General features: G+C 47.1%; 1 protein-coding gene across 1 annotated transcript; it reads right to left on the reverse strand.

Annotated features, from left to right (window-relative positions):
• Nucleotides 1-5664: 5664 nt before the first annotated feature.
• Nucleotides 5665-20139, reverse strand: LOC147433736 (3-phosphoshikimate 1-carboxyvinyltransferase 2-like). The gene is made up of 9 exons (XM_086490365.1): nucleotides 19907-20139; nucleotides 19744-19799; nucleotides 19426-19679; nucleotides 19050-19291; nucleotides 18812-18965; nucleotides 7247-7461; nucleotides 6846-7174; nucleotides 6264-6325; nucleotides 5665-6158 (listed from the first exon to the last, which is right to left on the reverse strand). The coding sequence occupies exons 1-9, from the start codon at nucleotides 20137-20139 to the stop codon at nucleotides 5937-5939; spliced, it is 1767 nt and encodes a 588-aa protein (XP_086346491.1). The 3' UTR covers nucleotides 5665-5936.
• Between the last annotated feature and the right edge of the window lie 1063 nt (nucleotides 20140-21202).

Genomic DNA, 21202 nt, shown 5'->3' on the forward strand with positions numbered 1-21202 from the left:
CCGGTGAATTATGCATTTCTCATAGTGTTTGGGTGCGAGGTTTTTATGCACATAGAGAGAAACCTACGATCAAAGCTAGATGCAAAGTCCAAAAAGTGTTTCTTCATTGGCTATGGAGAATCTAACTTTGGGTATCCCCTATAGAATCCTGAAGATGGTAAAATCTTTAGAAGTAGGGATGTAATTTTCAACAAACAAAATATGTACAAAGATTACTTCGAAAGAAAACAAACAAAAGATACATGTGATGAGTACTTGGAGTTTGAGGGCGTTGAAGACTCAAGGAGTGCAAGCAGTGACAACGTGCAACAATGTCAACCAAATGAGGAGCCTCAACCTATGCCCAAACATCTACAAGAGCAAGTAGACCTCCAAAAATATTTGTTCCTTCCTTCAACCATCTCTTGGTCTTAGATTCTAGAGAGCCGGAATCATACAAAGAAGCTATACAATACGAATCCAAAGAAGAATGGATAAAGAGCATGCAAGAGGAGATGGACACATTACATCTCAACCAAACATGGGAGTTGGTTGAGGTGCCTAAAGGTAAGAGGGCACTACAAAACAAATGGGTGTACAAGGTGAAGGAAGAAGAAGGTGGGAAGAAAAGATACAAGTCCAAGCTTGTGGTAAAAGGGTTCTCTCAAAAGAAAGGTATTGAACTCGATGAAATATTTTCTCATGTTGTAAAAATGAACTCAATTAGGCTTTTCTTAAGCCTTGTGGCTGCTCATGACTTAAATCTTGAGCAAATGGATGTAAATACAACATTCCCTCATGGTGACTTAGAGGAGGAAATTTACATGCTTCAACCAAAGGGGTATGAAGTAAAGGCCCATAAGGAGAAAATAATTTGTAGATTAAAGAAGTGCTTGTATGGTCTAAAGCAAGCATCAAGACAATGGTACTTGAAGTTCGATCAATGGATGTTGGATCACGGATGTAACTCAAATCATTGCGTCTACACGAAGAATCTGGGAGATGGTAAGTTCATCATCCTAATGTTGTATGTTGATGACATACTGATTGCAAGTGCTAACATGCAGGATATCAAAGACCTAAAAGAGGAGTTGTCTAAATTTTTTTCAATGAAAGATTTAGGTGCTGCAAAGTGGATACTTGGTATGAAGATATCAAGGGACGGGACGAAGAAGACAATAAAGCTATCTCAAGAGAATTACATCAAGAAGGTACTAGAAAGGTTTGCAATGTAAGATGCAAATCTGGTTTCTACACATTTGGTTAGTCACCTTAAAGTAACCAAGGATATGTAAATATGTATTCGAAAGTCATAGAAAACTTGTCCAAGTGAGAGTCAAACTCGATCATTGTCAATGTGGAAGTAAATCTTGGCCACTAAAGCATTAGAAAGTAAGCTACAGAAAAATAGAAAGAATGGCCAGAATCTTGGAAAAACAAACATAGCTCTCTCTGTAAATTGAGCATTATCTCAAAAATCTCACCAAATTTGGTATACACAAAACCTGTGATGCCAACTAGTATATGCTCATAATCAAAGATCGAATACCTCATCCCAAATCTATCATGCATCAAGTCAAACTAGCTAAAAGATCCTCAAACACAATGGAGAGAAGAAAAAAAATTGCTAAGTTGAACAAAGCGAATAAACCTATCAATGACAAAACCATCTCAAATCACAAATCCACATATAGGCATGCATAAATCGTCAAAACTATGGCAATGAAGCTCACTCTCGCATGAGTAGCTCTCCAAACAACTTCACCTATTTATAGCCTATATACCTTTGAATTTGTATCACCTGTGACTTGTAACTAGCTCAATTTGTATCCTCATGTATAAATACATAATTGAGAAGCACTAAACCAAGTGTTGCAATCTGTTTGAAATCCCACACAGTCTCAATGCGCACAAAACCGCATCTGGATGTGTATCAATCTGCAACACACATTCCAAATCAACACTTGTATACAGAAATTCAAGATAAATCATATCCCAAATGCATGCATTGTGACATATATATACCCAGAGATGAAAACTACATAATGCTTTGCAATGAATCTGCAATGTAGGAGTCCAACTGTCAAAGCGTCTATGCGTAGAACTTCCTGTAGATTGCAAAAAATTTAGCGTTCACAATTTTAAAATTTTGATATCACCAAAGCATCCAAAAAATCAAGAAACATTGGGGTAGATTCTTAGATCATATAAATTCGAGTCTGAGCGTGAGAGATATGCCAAAAACAATGCTTTTTGACCCAAAAATGTAGAACAAAATCTGTTCTGCTACACCTGTTGTATTTTGTAAGAGAATTTTTAAATATCTCCATTGTGTCTAAAACATGCTACAACCCCAACCTAAACTCCTAGATCATATCCATCCGACTCTATGTGAAGGTGATATGCAAAAAACGGTGTTTTGAAGCCCAAAAGTGCCAAAAACGAGTTGTAGAAAATCTGGTTCTTGCTTTTTCTCTGCTATATTCCCATACCAAATCCTATATAAACCAATTTGCGAGATCCTTAGAGATGGAATCACTTGGTATACTCTAAGATGCAACTCCATGAGTTGGATATACAAGTTTTGTTGTATTCAATAGAACTTCATCTTTGTTCTAGGTTCTAGCTTTGCACAGGAAAAACTAGATGACCATTCCTCATCTGAAATGTCATGTTTTTATTGTCTAGCTTGGTTTACAACCCCTCATGTCAACCATGAACCTCCTTGCACTCATCCTCAGTCCTACAAAATCTCCAAGGCTTTGAAAAATGGAGATCTGTGAGTTTTACAATCTTGGAAGGACGTGATGTGGGCTTGCTAGTCAATTGTTGGGCTAGACTGGTTTTTTTGCACTCTTTGCAATCAATCATGACTTTCAGGGGTGAGTTTTTTAGATATTGTATGCGTAGCCCGCCTCTTCTTCAGAGAGGTTTTGCAATTCAAATAGGCAACACAACTAACAAAAAAATGTCAAAAATAATCTAGATAGTAAGATTTGTGATGGCCACACACCTCTCACCCACATGTGTGTATGTTGGGCACCCAAATGACCAAGAAAATACATTTGAAATTCAAATCCAAGAACCCCCCCACTTAGGCCACACTATTTGCCACCAAATGTAGTCACATAAAATGCTACCACCTCACTTTTTAGAACTAAAAAGTGGGCCACCTTACCATGTGTCCATCTATGAAGAGATGTCTATTGAGAATTGGGGGGGGGGGGGGGGGGGGGGGGGGGGGGGGGAGGAGAGAGAGAGAGAGAGAGAGAGAACAATGGAAGCCAGACTCAATATCTGGAATTAATTGGACTGAGTTGACTCAGAGAATGTACAAGCTTACAAAGCCAATATGAAATGAAAAATAACATCATTGACTATGTCAAGTGATAGTTACCTCATAGATTAATCAATTTTAGGATGTTAGTATAGGAGAGGCTCCAATATACATAACATTTGTCCCTTCAGCTCAGAGGTGAGCTGAGCTATAAGATGACACAAAGCTCTAAACATGTGATTGTAGTAGAAATAGAAAGGTAGGAAAGATAGTATGGACTCCATAGGCTCAAAGGTGATGATGCACCAACATAACACTAGATAAACTATCCATGCATGGCTCAAAGGCTGATCAAAAGCTAGCATAGCTCAAAAGCATGTGCTTCAGTGTTTGGCGATGAGGGCACACATAGCCTTGGCTCACTTAGAGGCTAGCCACAATCCCCCATAAATACAAATCCTTTAGGAAAACAGCTAAAGGGAATGTGTTCTCATAGATTTAACTCAATGCAAATGCTAGGAAAAAATAGTGCATGGGTGGCCTTATCACGTGTTATCACTAGCACAGACAGTGTCTAAACCCGATTACATGAGCATGTACAATGTCAAAGTAAAACCTAATGGCAAAACCTTTTGAAGTTATTGATCAAAATGCAGAACAAGAATGAAAACATAATAGATGCTTTTATGCAAATTTATGAAGAAGGGAAAGAGGCTCCCAATCGAGAGCATTCCAGTGTTTTTTAACATTAGGATGATCTTTTTCGATTGCTTCTTGTAATTTGTTCGTTTTCTATTGAAGCAAGCAGTTGAGATATTAGAAAATGTAGTTTCATTTGATTCAATTGAGATGATAGAATGTGCATATCCCATGGTTGTGAGAACAAGGTTTAGTGGACGAAATAGCCGTTAAGGGAGACATTTTAAGTCTTTATAAATGAAACCAAAGAATGTTTTTAAGGGAAGGGGGGGGGGGCATTCACACAACACATGAATAGCACATGTGAGCACCTTCAGGAGGCCCACTTGGTAGCGCGAGAAGAAGATGATGGCAATTCGCACTATGTAAGGTTCCATTGGCGGCCAAAGAAGACGCAAGAGCTTCTTGTCATGATGTATGCGATTAACCTTAGCTTTAGTCTTGATTCTTTTTGCTAGATTATTTTATACTCCATAGCGAGGTTCATGTCTTTCATTTTGCTACTTTTCTTAACCATAAGAGGAACTACTTTGTACACTACTTCTTCATATTGACCATATATTGCAAATGGGTGGAGCCTTTGATCTTAACTTGGCTAGATAAAATAGGCTTGTCCATTCAATTTCTGCCATTCTAGAGTCTGACTATTCTAGAATTCTTTATTTTCTCCACAGGAATTGGGATACCCATGGTTCATCTTTTCTTCTAATCAAAGCTTGCTCCGACTAGTCTACATTGAAGAAACTAATTATGGTGACCCCATGTATCGGAAATGCATGAAGAATGTGCTTCAAGGCAATAAGCTTTAGACTTAATAATGAGCATCCTAAGTACCTAACGACCTTGCTTGGCCCAAATCCTAAAAGTTTCCCTCATTTAAACTATCCGTAATTATAGCTTGTTACATTGCATTTTAGCCAAAGCTAGTTTATAGCTTGAGCTGTGACAAAAAGCTGATATACCGTAAACTTTGCATGTCTTCCCTACTCACTTTGAATCTTGCAATTATTATCCACATATAGCAACTTGAGGGTGGTTCAAGAGCACCCTCACAGATTCGTTCCTGCATTTACTGGCAGTAGCACACAGAGCAACAAAAACCATCCTTCAATACTCGGGTTCGAATACAGACATGCAGAATTCGAAATTTACGCGCTGCCCATTCATGAAATTCAACTTCAAAGTAAAGCATTCTTCCTGGTCTGTGTATCGCCTATTTTGCCTAAGGTTTATAGCCAAATATGAGAAAATAGGTGGTAGGAATTGCAGTAAGCATACACCATTGGCACAAGCCCAATGGTCCAAAACAGGATTCAAACAAGCTTTTATTGACCTAACAAGAGACGGAAAAAAAATTTATAATGAAGATCGTTAAGAAACTTATCTGAAAAAGCGCACTTGTGATTTAAATAACAATTATTAGCAGCGCTTCCCCTTTGGCAATCACCACAACAAACCCTTGTTGAATTCTTCTTACAAAAGGTTCTTTTCTCAAAAGATTGATTCAATACCATACACACCACTTAGCTCAAACTAAAACAAGATCGCATCATAGTAAACTAATTATGTGATTACTAGATATATAGTAAATGTATAAATTGCCACAGACATGATCAAAATTGCACATTGTATAGCAGCCATCACAAAGCATGGACATTATACATGAACACACCAATATAGTCCCTTCAAAAAGGTCCTACAAGTTGAAGTGGAGCTCAAGACAATGAATTTTGCAAAATTTCGGAAGGTTCTTATACAAGTTTCAAGTTAATTATTTCATTTATTCATCGGTCGTGTCCAAGAGCGCTCAAATATGCACCCAAGTGGGTTCTGTAAAGCTCATGTTAGTGAACTCAGCATACAAGGGAGATAAACTATGCCTGAAACAGTATACAACAAATACATCGAAGCAATGGACATAGGTAACACCTGGAGGATACCAATGATTGTGCATTGGAAGAGAGTGTAGCTTTAGTAATGCTTACACATGCTGTGCCATCCTTTCAAAAACCTCAAAGTAGTCAGGAAAGGTCTTCCGAGTACAGCCTGGGTCATTGATAGTGATTGGCACATTCTCACATGCAGCAAGAGAAAATGCCATGGCCATTCGATGGTCATCATATGTGTCTATGACTGCCGGGATCAGACCCTTAGGAGGTGTAATAATGCAATAGTCAGGTCCTTCCACAACACTAGCACCAAGCTGCACCAAAAAATCTCACATTAACGGACGGAAATTTTCAAAAAATCTGTAAAATAGCTCTTGGCTACCTTTCACCATTATGCCCGTGTAAATTGCCAGTCTCACCTTCTGCAGTTCTGTGCATATGGCAACCATTCTTTCCGTCTCTTTGACTCGCCAGTTCCCAACTGCACCAGAACACACAATGAGATTCTCGCGACTTGCAAGGATAAATGTGTGTGTGTGTGTGTGTGAGAGAGAGAGAGAGAGAGAGGATAAAGATTTTTTAACGCCTATGTGAGGCCGAAGTCGACCTATGAGACAAATCAAGTGTACGTGTGTGTATGTCTTCCATCTATCGGAAAAGACAAAACAGTCCAAACTGGTACAAAATAAAGAGAGAACCTTGGTGTATGATGGGATCTATGGGGGGGGGGGGGGGGGGGGGGGGTGCGAGAGAGAGAGAGAGAGAGGTGTGGGTGGACACATCACTCGAGAAAGCTCAAGAGAGTCTTGTACCTTGAATAGCATACACAACAAATCCAATAAACCAAAGACAAATTAAAACAGGACAGACAAAAACAAGAAAGTAGCTAAAATCTCAATGACAGTAAAGTAGACAGCATCAAAGAAAAATGCACGAAGGATAGAAGGAATCGCTACTAAATGCAGAGTGCCATGTAGAATACTTTGCTTCTAACAGCTTACCATCACGAATTGCCGTAGGACCATCTGCAAACAAGGCAACAACTGCCAAAGTCATCGCAACATCAGGCATGCTGTTCATGTTGACATCAATGCCATGCAGCCTCTTCCCTGAAGAAGGGTCGATGGGTGCTCCAGAGACAGTCACACTGTGCTCCGTCCACTTGACTTTTGCTCCCATTTTCTCCAGCACTTCTGCAAACTTCACATCTCCCTGCAGACTACTCGTTCCGCAGCCCTCCACCGTAACCGTGCCTCCAGTGATAGCAGCACCAGCAAGAAAATAACTGGCACTTGATGCATCCCCTTCCACATACGCATGTCCCGGAGACCTAATGAAGAATCATGAGATACCTAATGCAAAACAACACAAGCAAAGAAAAGATGTTGTTAGCATCGCCTACTTGTAAGTCTGACCGCCTTTAATGGTGAACTTTTGCCAATCATCATCTCGCTCTGCTTTCACTCCAAACCGTTCCATCAGTTTCAGAGTCATGTCCACGTAAGGTATAGATACTAGTTTGTCTACTATCTCAATCTCGACATCCCCAAGTGCCAAGGGAGCTGACATCAGCAAAGCCGTCAAATATTGGCTACTAATAGCACCAGACAATTTCACCTGCACACAAGATCAGAAAAGTAAGCAAACATTCCAAGCAAACAATCGTTCAAATTTCCAAGATCTCTTCATGACTTGCTGAATCCCCTACTCCTCAAGTTAGATCTTTCAAAAAAAAGAGTTTTGTTGGGCAGCAGGTTTCAGCAGAAATGGCTATTGTAGTGGAAACTCTAATGAGCAGCATAAGCAGCATCAGCGTAAACAACTCAAGTTTCAACACATGGTACTTTGTCGCCTCATTACATTCGAAATCGTTCATGTGCGCGGCTGCACGATGAAGCTTTTTTTGTTGCAAAGTTAACCATAGATCTGCTCAAGAGACGAACACTAACTGCCTATACTATGGGGAAAATGAGCTGGCCAGTCACCAAATTGATTATTCCCCCTCTGATGCCCAAACTACGAAAGTTCAAACACTCCCAGTAGAAACATGGCATGCAAGATACAATATGCCTCAAAGTCAAGACTTTGAAACCCCTTCACCGATAAAAGACAAAGTAAACTGTGTCATCCAGTGTCCACAAGGCTACAGAATTTGCATTGTTTTCCCACACAAATACAGTTGAAAAAACCACACAATTACAGAGTGCAATGTGCACCTGCAAACGTCTAGACAACCTTTTGAGGCCCTATTGGTTGACTATAGCCCGAGGAAACTACTAGTCAACCCCGCACAAACTTGCAGACTCCAACTGAGCAAGAGAGGCAACACCAGGGAGCACAGGAGCTAAAAATTTGTGCAAAGGTACATACTAATGTCAGTTTTCAGGCCCAAGGGTCACTTCTCCTTGCGGTTTTCTGAGTTCCCTTCCTCATTTCTCGTCCTTCCCTTACAAGTTCCCATTGTGGGGATGAAAGAAGGGAAGGGCGAGAGTAAATCTTAAGAATATGTCCTTGTTCATAAACAGTTCCCCATGAAAGGGATGGAGCTCCCCACATTAGAGCCCCTAAACGAATTTTGTGTGGACGGATGCAACTATCCCTCACCAAATGTGAGAAGCTGTGAGGAGATTTAGCGTGGGTATGCCCCTGGGGCAATAATTGATAATGAGATTGTAAAGTTGGATGAACCATGCAATACCTATGCTACAAGTGGAGTCATCCCTGATCGACGGGACCTAGAAGTGACGATTGCGGTGCTCGCTACTGCTGCTCGCCCCCCCCCCCCCTTTGCTGTTGCGCCATCGCTTCCTCCCCCCCCCCCCCCCCTCCCTCCCCCGCTGCCCCTTCGCTGCCCCCCCACCCCCTTCAGCCCCTGCGCACTGCCTCTCAACCCACCCGCTGCCCCCCCCTATCTGCCCGCGCTGCCCCGTTAGCTGCCGCAGCCCGCTGCCCCCCCCTGTTTGCGCGCTGCCCTTTGGCTGCCGCAGCCCGCTGCCCTCCTCTCGCTCTGCCCTCCCCGCTCCATCCCCCCCGCTCGTTGCTGCTTGTGCACCCGCACATTGCACAGCTGCCCTCTTTGCCCTCGCTGTCTCCTCATCGCCCCCCCCCCCCCCCCCCCCCCCCCCCCCCCATCCTCTTCGCTCCCGAAGGCCCTCTGCGCCTGGCTCGGCAGCACTTTCTCTTCGGAAAAGTGTCTGGCTGACTTGTTTGCAGGTTTCTTCTTCGCCGCCCGCTTCTTCGACTCAGCAGTAGACACAGATGGAGGCTCCAGCTTCACCCAGAGGGACTCGCCTGAAGCCCCCTCGCCCGACCCCGCTGAGCCCACCATTAGACTTGCTCTTACGCCGGCAGAGCAAGCGAGCCTTGCCACAGAGGTAGAACGCTTGCAGGCGACTTCTGTCATCTGCAAGGTTCTCGGCACTCGTCCCAGCAGAGGAGAGCTGCGAGACCTTCTCCAGGCCCGCCTCCTCGCAGAGGTGGGCAAGATCTTGGATGTCCAGATTCTCGGACGGAGGTACTACCAGATTGAGTTCGAGACTTCCGAGATGGCCTCCAAGGTCATAGCTATGAGTCCATTGGCCATCCGAGCAGCACGCGCCCACTTTCGACAGTGGCGACATGGTTTTGACCCGTCTTCAGATGTGCTAGTAGAGGAGGCGGACATCCCCATCTCAGTCTGCTTTCCGGGTTTACGGAGGGAGTACCTTCCACTTCTCTCCAGGATTGGCTCCGCCATCGGAACTGTCCTGGAGACACCTCGTACGGCAGCATCAGTAGCTGCCAAGGCGGCTGGCATCCCTTCAGTTCGAGTTTTGGTCAAAGATACCCACACGCTCCCGAAGGTCATCCTTCTGCCTCGGGTGAGTGGGGGTTGGTTTAGACAGAGTGTGGAGTACTCGGGTCTCCCGAACCAGTGCTTCATTTGCAGACAGATGGGCCACCTAGCGAAGGCCTGTCCACGGAGGAGACCACGACCCGCACCCCAGCCTCAGTCCCAGCCTACCAAGGCTGGGCCGCAGCCACAGCCAGCAACACAGAGCACAGATTCAGCGCCACCCTCCGAGCCTGGGGCTCCAACGGAGGAGGGGTGGCAACAGGCCCGTGGCCGTCGACGCCAGTGGCCACCGCGACAGCCTGGCACTCAGAGTGGCCCCCAGGTGCCTACTCAGCAGCAGTGGGTTCCCACGGGGAACCGCTTTGGTCCTCTTGAGCAGGAGGAGCCCCCTACGCCAGCCTCCACCTCCGCTTCACCCTCGCCAGCCGCTCAGCCTTCCGATCTCCCCTCCTCCTCCTCATGCCCTCCCCCGCCCTCTGCTACCGCTCACTCCCCACCTCGCCCCCCCCCATGTCTCTGCCGCCCCACCCCGCTTCTCCTCTCCCCCGCCCCCCCCGAGCCCCTTCTCCCCCTCCTCCTGCTTCAGTACCACAGTCGGCTCAGGAGACTGGACCCTTGCCGGCGGCCAGGAGATCTCTTGGCAGCGCCTTCACCACGAGTCGCCTAGCGAGAGAGGGTCAGCCCTTCATGCGGCCCCCACTGCAGATTCAGACATCTCCTCTTGCAGCTATCCCTCGTGGTTTGGCGAGCTTTGACCTCCGACGCCGCTGGGATTTCTTCGATTACGGGTTTACTCGTTTTCTTGGCGATTCCGCAGCAGACCACGAGGCAGCCTGCTTCAGAGTCCACGCTTTGTTCCTCGCCGCTAGGGGGACAGAGGCCTTGGACTCAGCAGTTGGTTTCTCCTTCCCCGTCTGTGGCAGGACTGAGACAGAGTGGTCCCTCGACTCAGTGGTGGGATGGTTGCATACACAGGTTCTCGAGTTCTCTCACCACATGGGAGAACTTGGCGTTACAGATTTGCTGCAGACTTTGTGGCCACTGGCCAAGTTTGCGGTGACACCCCCAGATTCAGCAGGATGTAGACACATTGTGGTGTACTTTTTTGCTGATACGCAGTGTTTGCCTTGCTATGTAATCATTCATGAGGACTCCTGGACAGAGGAGGTTGCTTTACGCACGGCTCGCTCTACTTGGGCTTGGACCAGGCACTCACTGCAGTCTCGCCTATCTAGAGGACGCTCGGATGCGGATTACTCCCCATCCAAGCCTGCTTCGAAGATAGCTCGTCTTGCTGCTGCGGCAGCATCTGTTCTCTCTCGCTCCCCATGAGGATCGTCTCGTGGAACGTGCAGGGACTAGGTGGGCCCCAGTTTCAGCGACAGCGGGGCCGATTGCGTCAGGAGCTTCAGCGTTGCCTTGTGGGAGGAGAGATTGATCTCCTTATGCTTCAGGAGCACCATTTGTCTGAGAGCCGCATTCGGCGATGTGGTCAGATTTTGCGTGGACGCTATGATACCTTTTGGTCAGCTGCTTTTGGACCTGGAGGCATCCAGGGTGGGGTATGTATGACTATTGCGGACTCATTACAGCAGGCCATTGTGGGCAGAGGGATTATTGTACCAGGCAGAGCTCAGTGGATTACTATGCAGGTTCAGGGTAGCCTTGTGGGTTTCCTGAACATCTATGCGCCCAATGTGGCGAGTGCTCGTACAGAGTTTTGGTCACAGATTGTTGAGTCTTTGCCACAGGTTGACCAGTGGTGTGTAGGAGGGGACTTCAACATGTTGGAGGACCCTTCTGACAGGATCGGAGGCAGCCATGCTACTTTGCATGGAGTCGAGTTAGCAGCTTGGGAGAGGTTTTGTATGACGTTGAGGGTCTCGGATACATGGCAGCATTCTGGCTTTGTGAGGCCTCCAGAGAGTCTTGCCTTCTCTAGATCGGACCGCAGAGTGGGAGGAGTGAATCTATCGCGCATAGATCGCTTCTACACTAGTGACCATTTCAGTGACTTGGGGGGATCAGTGGGCATCCTGGCAGGGACATCCTTCTCGGACCATGCACCAGTGATCCTCACAGTGGCAGACAGGCAGAGGAGTGGGAGCACGATGCCTCGCATCCCAGGGCGGGTCTTGTTGGACTCAGCACTCAGAGAGAGGGTCGAGGCTCTATGGACAGAGGGCATGGACAGCCAGGCTCCACCTGCAGACAGAGTGGCCTCGGGCCTAGCTCAGCTTAGCCACTTCTTTCTCCAGGAGTCTTTGGCTCGACGGGCTGCAGCGAGAGAGGAGGAGCAGCGTCTCAGACGAGGCATTGCTTCACTACAGAGGATGCAGGAGCAGCATCCAGACAGTCCATGGTTGGAGGAGCAGCTACAGCAGGCTCGACAGGAGCTTGCTTGCACAGAGGAGAGGCGCCATGAGTTTGCCTTCCACCGACAGGCATCTCAGTGGACTCAGGTGGGTGACAGAGTGACAGGTGTTTTTTTTGAGACAGTGGGACCTCGGCACTCGCATGCCAAGGTCAATCAGTTGAGGAGACCCGATGGGTCAGTTGTTTGTGAGCCAGAGGATATGCGTGCAGTTGCTACTGACTTTTACCGTGAGCTACTGTCGGCTGAGCCCGAGTCAGAGAGACAGGATGCATGCAGGGAGCAGGTTTGGGCACAGATGCCTTGTCTTGTGACTGAGGAGATGCGGCAGAGGCTTGAGTTACCTCTTCAGCTTGAGGAGATGCACACGCCTCTTAGGGCCCTCCCTCGTGGTAGCTGTCCAGGTGAGGATGGGCTGACTTTCAGCTTCTTCTTGGAGTACTGGGACCTGCTTGGCCCAGATCTTTGTAGTGCCTTTCAGTACATTCTGCACACAGGAGTGATGCCGGATAGCATGAGTGAGGGCCTGATTTACCTCATTCCAAAGGACGGTGGCTCCTTGGATGAGATTCGACAGTGGCGTCCCATCACCATTCTCAACTTAGCCTACAAAATTCTTGCCAAGGCTCTGAGTTTGAGGATCAGCCACTTTTGGAGAGCCTTATACATGGGACTCAGACAGGTTTTGTCAAGGAACGCAGTATCCTTGACAACATCTTCACTTTTTGGGAGCCTTCTGCCCTTGCACGGCTCCGTGGGGAGGACCTTGTGATTCTTCTTCTCGATTTTGAGAAGGCATACGACAGAGTTGACTGGGACTTTCTAGAGGGCACGCTACGCAGGATGGGCTTCTCAGAGGCTTGGATCAGAGGGGTGTCAGCTTTGTACAGACAGGCCCACAGTCAGGTGCTTTTGGCAGGAGGTAGAGGTGAGCGCTTCATGCTCACACGATCGGTCAGACAGGGTTGTCCTCTTGCCCCCTTTCTCTTTCTGTTCTATGCGGAGGCGATGAGCAGATTTTTGGTGTCACAGCAGGTTGGTTTGAGGGGCTTAGCACTCCCTATACGGGAGATGAGCTTCTGGACGCTGAGTTTGCCGACGACTCAGCCTTGTACTTAGAGGGCCAGGAGGCCAATTTACACAGATGTGGGCAGGCTTTGGAGACCTTCTGCTGTGCATCGGGCGCACTGATCAACTGGAGAAAGACAGTGGCTTTCTCAGTTGGTAGTGCTCCTGTGCCAGATTGGATGCCAGGAGAGGGTTTCAGGTGGATTCCTCCAGGGACTGCAGTTCGGTACTTGGGTTGTCAGGTTGGTTTGGATTTGTCCCCCGAGCAGCAGATTGCTCCTCTTCTCCTGTCCATCAGGAGAAAGCTGTTACATTGGAGCTCAGCACGACTTTCGCTGGCTGGTAGAGTAGTAGTTGCCAACCAGGTGTTGTTGGCGACTATGTGGTACATCACTTCTTGCTGGATCTTCTCGAGTTCTTGCATCAGCCAGGTAGAGAGGCTGATCAGGAACTTCCTTTGGTCTGGTCGCGACACTCAGATTGCCCGAGCCAAGGTGGCTTGGTCGGTCATCACACTTCCTTGTTCTCAGGGAGGGCTTGGGATCATTGATCCAGCACAGCAGAGCAGAGCCCTTCTTGGGAAGTTCGTCGTCAGAGGACTTCTTCCAGGCGAGGAGCCCTGGAAGGAGTTCTTGTTGCAGAGGCTTCGTGCCAGGGTGCCTCAGGCAGGAGGCCCTTGGCAACCTTCGACCAGATGGATCTTTACAGAGTTGCGCCGAGTTGGTTTGAGCAGGAGACTGGAGGACCGATTCGCTGTGAGTTTGCTTCGGGCTTGGGAGCTATTGCGGCGTGGCCTAGAGCAGCGACAGCCGACGTGCACGGAGGAGCGCCTACGGCAGCCCCTCGTCTGGAACCCCATGGTTAGCACTCAGAGAGTGCCACTTGGTTGGGAGTAGGCCTCATGTTTCTTGGGGTCCCATGGCAGCAGGCGCGCTGCTCTAGGTGACTGGCTAGAGTTCACAGGTTTGTCAGAGGAGGTGCAGGTTGTCCAGCTACAGGGCATGAGAGGGGTTCAGAGCATGTGTCAGGACATCTCAGAGTCAGTTCCAGCTGATTGGCTCACGCCTCTCGAGCCAGTAGCACCCCGGTGGATGGGAGCCTTCACACGACTGGAGGTTCTCATTTCAGTCAGGGCTTGCTCAGAGACTGTCCCAGCCCTGTTCTTCGAGCTTCAGGGTGGGGGACGATTACAGAGAGTTGCAGTAGAGGCCCCGCAGGTAGCAGAGTGTTGTTTCCAGAGGATCCGAGTTGTGGGCATCTCTGGGAGGACTTGCGTCATAGACCCTGACCCAGCAGCTCTTGAGACAGGACACTGGAGGCTATGGGCTTGGGAGTGCTGTCCACTGGCACGAGTACAGTGGGATCCTGGTGAGTGGCTATGGAGGGACCCATTCTCTTCTGCAGACCGCCCAGGAGTCCCTTTCTTTCAGTACACTGTTCGGCTTGGACGTCATATACTTGCAGCACAGAGAGAGGCCCGCCCCGCTGCAACACGTCATTGGCAGCAAGAGGGTCTCACAGTTGAGTTCTTGGCAGCTTTTTGGCAGAGGCTGTGGGACTCCAGACAGCCGAGGCGCGTCACCTTGTTCCAGTGGTTGGTTGCACACAGAGCCACAGCAGTAGGGAGCTAGCTTGTACATAGTGGTCTCTCGGCCGCATGTACAGCCTGTGACCAGTTGGTGGAGAGTCAGCGACACTGTCTTTGGGACTGTCCCTCGGCCCAGCAGGTGTGGCTACGAGTTCTTCGGCTGATGCCTGCCCTCTCCACGGTTCGACAGTACACTTGGGGGGCGGCGGCTTGGTCCACCCTCACGGGCCCGGCACTTCAGTTTGAGCTATCTTCCACCAGCAGGATGATAGTGATACAGGGGGGTCGACCTACACTCCAGCCTGCTACAGACCTTACTCCACAGGAGTGGAGCAGTGAGAGAGCGGAGTGTTGGGAGCTCATCAGCGGCCTAGCTCTCTGGTTCATCTGGCGGGCCCGTTGTTTCCGCATCTTTGAGGCTCGCCTTGTACCACCAGCAGAGACTGTTCGTGACTTTTGGCTAGAGCTGATCCATACTCTCAGAGGACAGCTTGAGGGACTACAGGGCAGCTCCGACCGCATGCGGGAGCGCCGCGAGGCTTTCCTTCGTCTTTGGCACCCTGGGCCGTTTTACTCCATGGTCCAGGGGGTGCTCAGATGGCACTACTGTCCACCTGTGTGGCTTTTCCCTCCTCCCATCTCTTGATTTAGCCCCATTGTATATATGTTGTTTTTTCATTGGGAGAGTCTTCCCATCATGTTTGTTGTAGCCCTCTCTTGCAGAGGTGGATATAGCCCTATGGGCAGCTTTCATTAACTAATAGAAGGATCTTTCTCGGAAAAAAAAAAAGTGGAGTCATCCCTCCTCCATGCGTACTATCTACCCCACGTTGATGGAAATCATAAGGGTATTCCTGTGCCATGCATCCCTCTCATAAAGTCTGCCTTCCTTGCTCCATACGTGCTCCATATGCTGCAAAAGCACTTGTGCCAGAAGGTTCTAAAGCACCTGCTCCCCATGGACAGATCCCCCTTGGAGGCAGACCAAATTGACTTTTGGCTCCTGCCTAGAAATCCCTTGATAACTGGCCACTGAATTAGATGCCTTGTTGTTACTTGACGCTTTGGTTGTTTTTCCCCTTCGTTTTCGCTTTCAGCGGAGGATTGATCATCCCCTTCCACGAGCCATGCGCAAGTGACACCAAAGAGGACAATCCTACTTTGGCACGACTTTAGGCACAAAGGGTAATATTAAATACACTTTTACGCCGTGTATGATCCATCGAGTCCTATGGAAAAACAAAGGGATTACAAAGAATGAAACTCGATACCTTTTCAAGGCCTCAGGACGAGAAGAAAGCACTTGCTGTATTCAAAATCCAAAAAGCAGCACAGCAATGGTGGTCGACTTTGTTGTTACATGGACGGGCACCACGGACATGGGTAGAATTCAAACAATTGTTTGCTTCCCTATGGTTGACACCAGCATATGAGGCATAGATTATGATTGCATGGAACCACTTGCGCAAGAAGAAGACAGATACTCTTTAAACATACAACCAATGGTTATGGATACATTTTTTTCGGGTGGCTTCCTTTTGAATGGTCAACCTTGAAGAATAGATGGAGAGATACTGTTGTGGGTTGTCTCAAGAGTCAACTCTCAAGTTACAAAAAGCATTGTCCAAATAAAAATGCCTCAAGCATACGGGGGATGGCGGCCCATGCATGGATGGCTATGCATTGCTCCCTCAGAAATTGACGTTTCATGGTGAAAATTCCAAAGACGAATTACAAGACGAGCAAAAGAAGAAAAGGTTTGGCAAAAGGTAAGCCGAATCAAGCAAAGCGAAGCTGACTTCGGAGCAGAGATTGGTATGGGCTCAAGCCAAGCAAGCGTTTCACTAGTGGAGAACACGGGCATATTTTTGGAGAGTGTCCTACCAAGGGGGAAGACAAAGCAGCCGAAGAAAGGAGAGCTAAGAAGGGGAAGGCACGAACATAATTAGTTCATGTGAAGACATAATTTCAAGGATTTGCAAAATCTCTTCGTAACTTTATTTTCGATTGATAAAAGAACAATATTTAGAAGATTAAGACTTTTGGTTTGTACAAGTACAAAAGTTAGATATGTTGGTACAGATCAGAATTGAATGAGTGTGAGTGTGGGACCAAGAGAGGCGCTAGGCTATGAAGGGAAATTTTTTTCGGTGAGAAAAGGGGTTGTATTCTGTGTACGTAAGAGACCTCTGGAAATGCCCAATGGCCTATCCCCGAGAGATGTACAAAAGCCGGGTAACAATGTGTAGGCTATGTAAACATCAAGGTGGTCAGTACGATGAGTGTAGAATAAACCATTGTGGGGGTGCCTAATGCCACATAATGAGACCATGATCCCGACGGAAAAAAATTAACGACCTCTCCCATGTTTGAAGAAAGACGCATCGACGTTGCTCCGCTGCCCTGGAGGAGCCGGCTCAAGAATCCCACTGACTACGAAGAGTATGCAGCAGCTCAATCCAAATGGTTGTCAAAATGGTGGACGTAGAGGAGGACTGTGAACCCAAAATGTAGGCACATCAAGCCTCTTCCAATTGGAAGGAAATTTTAGAATCAAGACATCTTTTTTAAAGAGTGAAGACAGATCCAAGATTGCGTGGGATGTAATAAGTGTAAAATGATTCAAGTAGTGAACTACTTGATGAGGAACGGGTTAACAAAGATATTTTCTAGATTCCTATTTTAAACGGACCCATAACAGCTCCTGGAAGTTTGATTGGAGACAAACGACTTAGCAGATAGTCCTCGGTGGGAAAATTGGTGGATAATTATTTGGAGTACTCAACACCATGCTCAAGTGGTTGCTCCTACTTCCTTGACAAAGCCTAGAGGGACCTATCCAGACTTTGGAGGATGGTGTGGAAGACGAGCCAAAGAATGTGTATCTTGATACTCAGTCACGGAACACATGCGTGTTGGCTTCTAGCATTGAGAGCCAGACTATGGAGCAGGTTGGCTTGATTCATTCCAAGAGGAGATGCTACCGATTTACTTTTCTTCCTTTAAACTATAGCTATTGATGACATGCCAACACAGAATGGTGTCAAGCAGTGGGAGCGCTAGCCTCTATGGCTAACGCAAGTTCCTAGGACCTCCCACCTGGTGAACGCCAATGGCAGGTGTGCACATTTAATTGACATTGATTGGCAGAATGTTCTATCATGGTGTCCTGCAAGATTCTCTTGAGAGGTGGTGTGCTAGATGACATAATGGTCTAAACTTGTCAGATTCCTTCTTCATTCTCGAGGCTCTCGACTCCCTTATCTTGTTGTGCATCCACAATTTGAGAGGGGGTGTTAAAAGTTTTGAGGTCACCTCTTAGATTTCCTGTCTAGATCTATTGAGAAGGCTTCTTTGTGGCAGTGCCCAGCTTTGTGAGGTCATTCCCCCACGCGTCGGCCTTGGTCACTGCCCAAGTATTGTCCAATCTGTCCTTTTCTGAAGCCACTTGCAGAGGGCGCCCTATTTTTGACCTGGTGTACCTTCATATTCCATATTTCTCAAATCTATGGGGTCGAGGGGTATTTTGGCTGGGTCAGGCAACTCGTGAGCACCCCTACATAGGAGAGGGGGGAGGTGCCCCATGTTTGGCAGATTGCAGAGACCTGGCAGAGCTTTGTATACTTCTCTTGTTCAGAGATTGCCTCGAAAGGTTTGTCCCATTTCCCTCCCTCTCCATCTTCTTTCTCTTACATCTTTCTCTCCTCTTCTCCTCTCTTCTATACTTCTGTGTTACCACAACTTTGCTGCACTCTGATCCCGCAGGGCACACAAAGGGGTCCGGGGAGGCTGTAAATTATGCTTCGCATACTCAAATACCTGACTACAAGCTTGTGAATTGCACTTGAGAACACCTATCCTGAAAGGTGTTGACCTCACCCACCATTCAAAGGACATTCCCATAGGCTAAACATACTTGCATATAATGTTCTTCTCCTTACCCGTATTCCAGCAGCTGGAGTATCATTTATTTCCTTGATAGAGCCAATTTCAATTCAAGGCACCATTTTCCCCAACATTGAATTGCATTATTGAATTGTCTCAACACAGGCCAAAAAATAGAATCACACTCAAAAAGTTTAAGGGAGTTGAGAGCACATACTTTTCCTCCTGGCAGGCCTCCAGCCGCTTTAACTAGAACTGGTGGGCACTTTGTATCCATGATACAGTCTACATCAGCCCCCAGCTGCTTCAAGCCATCCACTAGATCTCCAATTGGTCTTTCGCGCATACGAGGAATCCCATCAAGCGTGTAGCTAATGTGCACACATCAACAAACATGAGAGCGATTACTTCAACCTCAAAACAGCAAATAAAGAGAGCCAGTCAAGGGAGATCACCTAGCTCGTCCACCTGCTGCAGTGACAACAGCTGTTAGGGGTCTCATTGCAGTTCCAGCATTCCCAAGAAAGAGAAGGATTGACTGCTCTGTTGCACCAACCGGAAAATGGCCACCACAGCCGACAATGGTTGCTTGGTTTGTAGAAAAATCCTCTTGCACATCCAATCCAAGAGTCTTGAGAGCTCCTACCATAAATCGCACATCCTCGCTATCAAGTAGGTTCTCCACGACAGTGGTTCCCTGCAAGTGATAAATCATGTAGCTGCTCATCAAATGAAAGACAAAAAAGATATATTTTGAATGCCCCAAATCAGACAACATTGTGGAAGCTGCCTGTGAATTATCAATAAGGAGCTGAATATGTCAAGAATCACCTCTGAAAGTGCTGCCAGGAGCAGAATCCTGTTGGACAACGACTTTGATCCAGGAAGCTTCAACTTTCCCCTAATATCTTTAACCGGTTGCAGCACAAGATCCTTAACTTTGGCAGTTTTCTCTGTTGGGACTACAGTGGCAGCCTGAACAACAAACCCTTGTCTGCGAGAACCTTTTCCCTTAACGCTTAAGGCATGGGAAAGCATCTGTGCAAGCCTCAGACTTCCGGCCCTACATCTCTTCTCTACACATGCTGGAAAAAACTTAGAAGAGCCCAACTGAGCATGCATTTCTCTTCCATGAAGCCCACTGCTTACAGGGCGGATGCAAGCCTCTAAGCTCATTTGGGCAGAAGTATTTCAGATCAAAAACCCTGAAAAGTCTACGTTGATTGGTGTACCACAAAAATGCTCTGCAGATCGTTAACGAAATGCTAGCATTTAACACATTTGAGCCGCAGGAAGAGGAATGGGAGCTTACTCGAGCAGCAGAGGAATGATGAAACAAGGGACGGGAAAGGGCTGCGTCGACGTTGCGCACTTTTGATGTATTTTCCTCCTCGTTGCAAATGTAGGCGTGAAAGGCGTGGCTGTGGTGTGAGAAATTGAAAGTTCATCCTCCACGTCTGCTGACTTGGCACAAGCAATTTGTTGTCCAGTCAAATTTCTCAACTTTGGCTGACCATTCTTTGAAGTTTGAAGCATACGACACATATCACATATGTTCCATACTCTTTCACACTGGCCGTTTCCTTGGGCCTATACTTTTTGACCTGCTAAAACTAGTCCCTAGTGAGAGTTGCTTCGCAGACAAGCGCCATACCAAATTTAGGATTTGCATGCTATTTTGAATTGGAAGCTTGAAAGGTTATTTGTGCCACACTACCATGAAGAGATGATCAATGTACGTGCACAGTGGCAAGAGACGGCACATGGCTTGCTCTATCACAATTCATGTCACTGTCAAATGTGCATTTCTTCAAGCGTTTTTTTTACACTTGTTTGTTTGGCCTTGCCTTGGCAACCATGTTTGCTCTCTCTCTCTCTCTCTCTCTCTCTCTCTCTCTCTCTCTCTCTCTCTCTCTCTCTCTCACACACACACACACACACACAAAGAGGTTGTATTGTAATCCTTGAAAAGCCCCCCACGATGCCCAAATGGTGCCAATCCATAAAGGGCAAGTATAAAGTTGTAAATAAACATCAAGCCCAAGGGCAAAAACTTGTAAACGTTGATACAGCTAAGCCACATAAGCACGTCTAAAAGGTTGAAAAATCCAAAAAAGGCTGGGGGGAAAACCGGCACCCCAAACCAACAGCACACCTATTACAATGATCTCCGAGGGCAAAAAGGTGGCAAAAAGCCAACGCAAGGGTGAAGATAGTAACAGTTGCCCGAAAGAAATAGCACTCCCCAATCTCGCCTAGAAGCCTCCACCCAACACCAGCTGCCAGCTTACGGCAAATATCTAAATAGAGAGGAGAAATCAATTGAGAAAGAGGATGAGGGTGAAAAGGCTACACGGAGACACCAATAATCCCACAACAAGTTACCAAAAAGGACACACGAGCATCTTTAAATGTGAACCACCAAGGAAGTTCTTGTTGAAGGATAAGTCCATTTGCTAAAGGTGGGTGCTGAAGGAAACATCTTGACCTTGAGGGTAGGAGTGAAAACCTGAATCAAATATTCAAGACCATACTCTTTCAAAGACTAGTTGTACGAGAACTTGGTAGAGAGGACCCACCCCAAACAAGCATACACGAGCACACAAAG

This window comes from Adiantum capillus-veneris, chromosome 19 (assembly GCF_014529385.1).
Source record: "Adiantum capillus-veneris isolate H3 chromosome 19, ASM1452938v2, whole genome shotgun sequence".
Lineage (NCBI taxonomy): Eukaryota > Viridiplantae > Streptophyta > Polypodiopsida > Polypodiales > Pteridaceae > Adiantum > Adiantum capillus-veneris.

Excerpts from the sequence above, each read along its gene's own strand:
- LOC147433736 (XM_086490365.1), bottom strand. The coding sequence starts at position 20,139 with ATGTGTCGTATGCTTCAAACTTCAAAGAATGGTCAGCCAAAGTTGAGA. Across the intron at positions 18,966-19,049 it reads GCAGCAGGTGGACGAGCTAG|CTACACGCTTGATGGGATTC; the intron begins GTGATCTCCCTT and ends TGTGCACATTAG. Across the intron at positions 7,175-7,246 it reads AAAGGCGGTCAGACTTACAA|GTCTCCGGGACATGCGTATG; the intron begins GTAGGCGATGCT and ends ATTCTTCATTAG.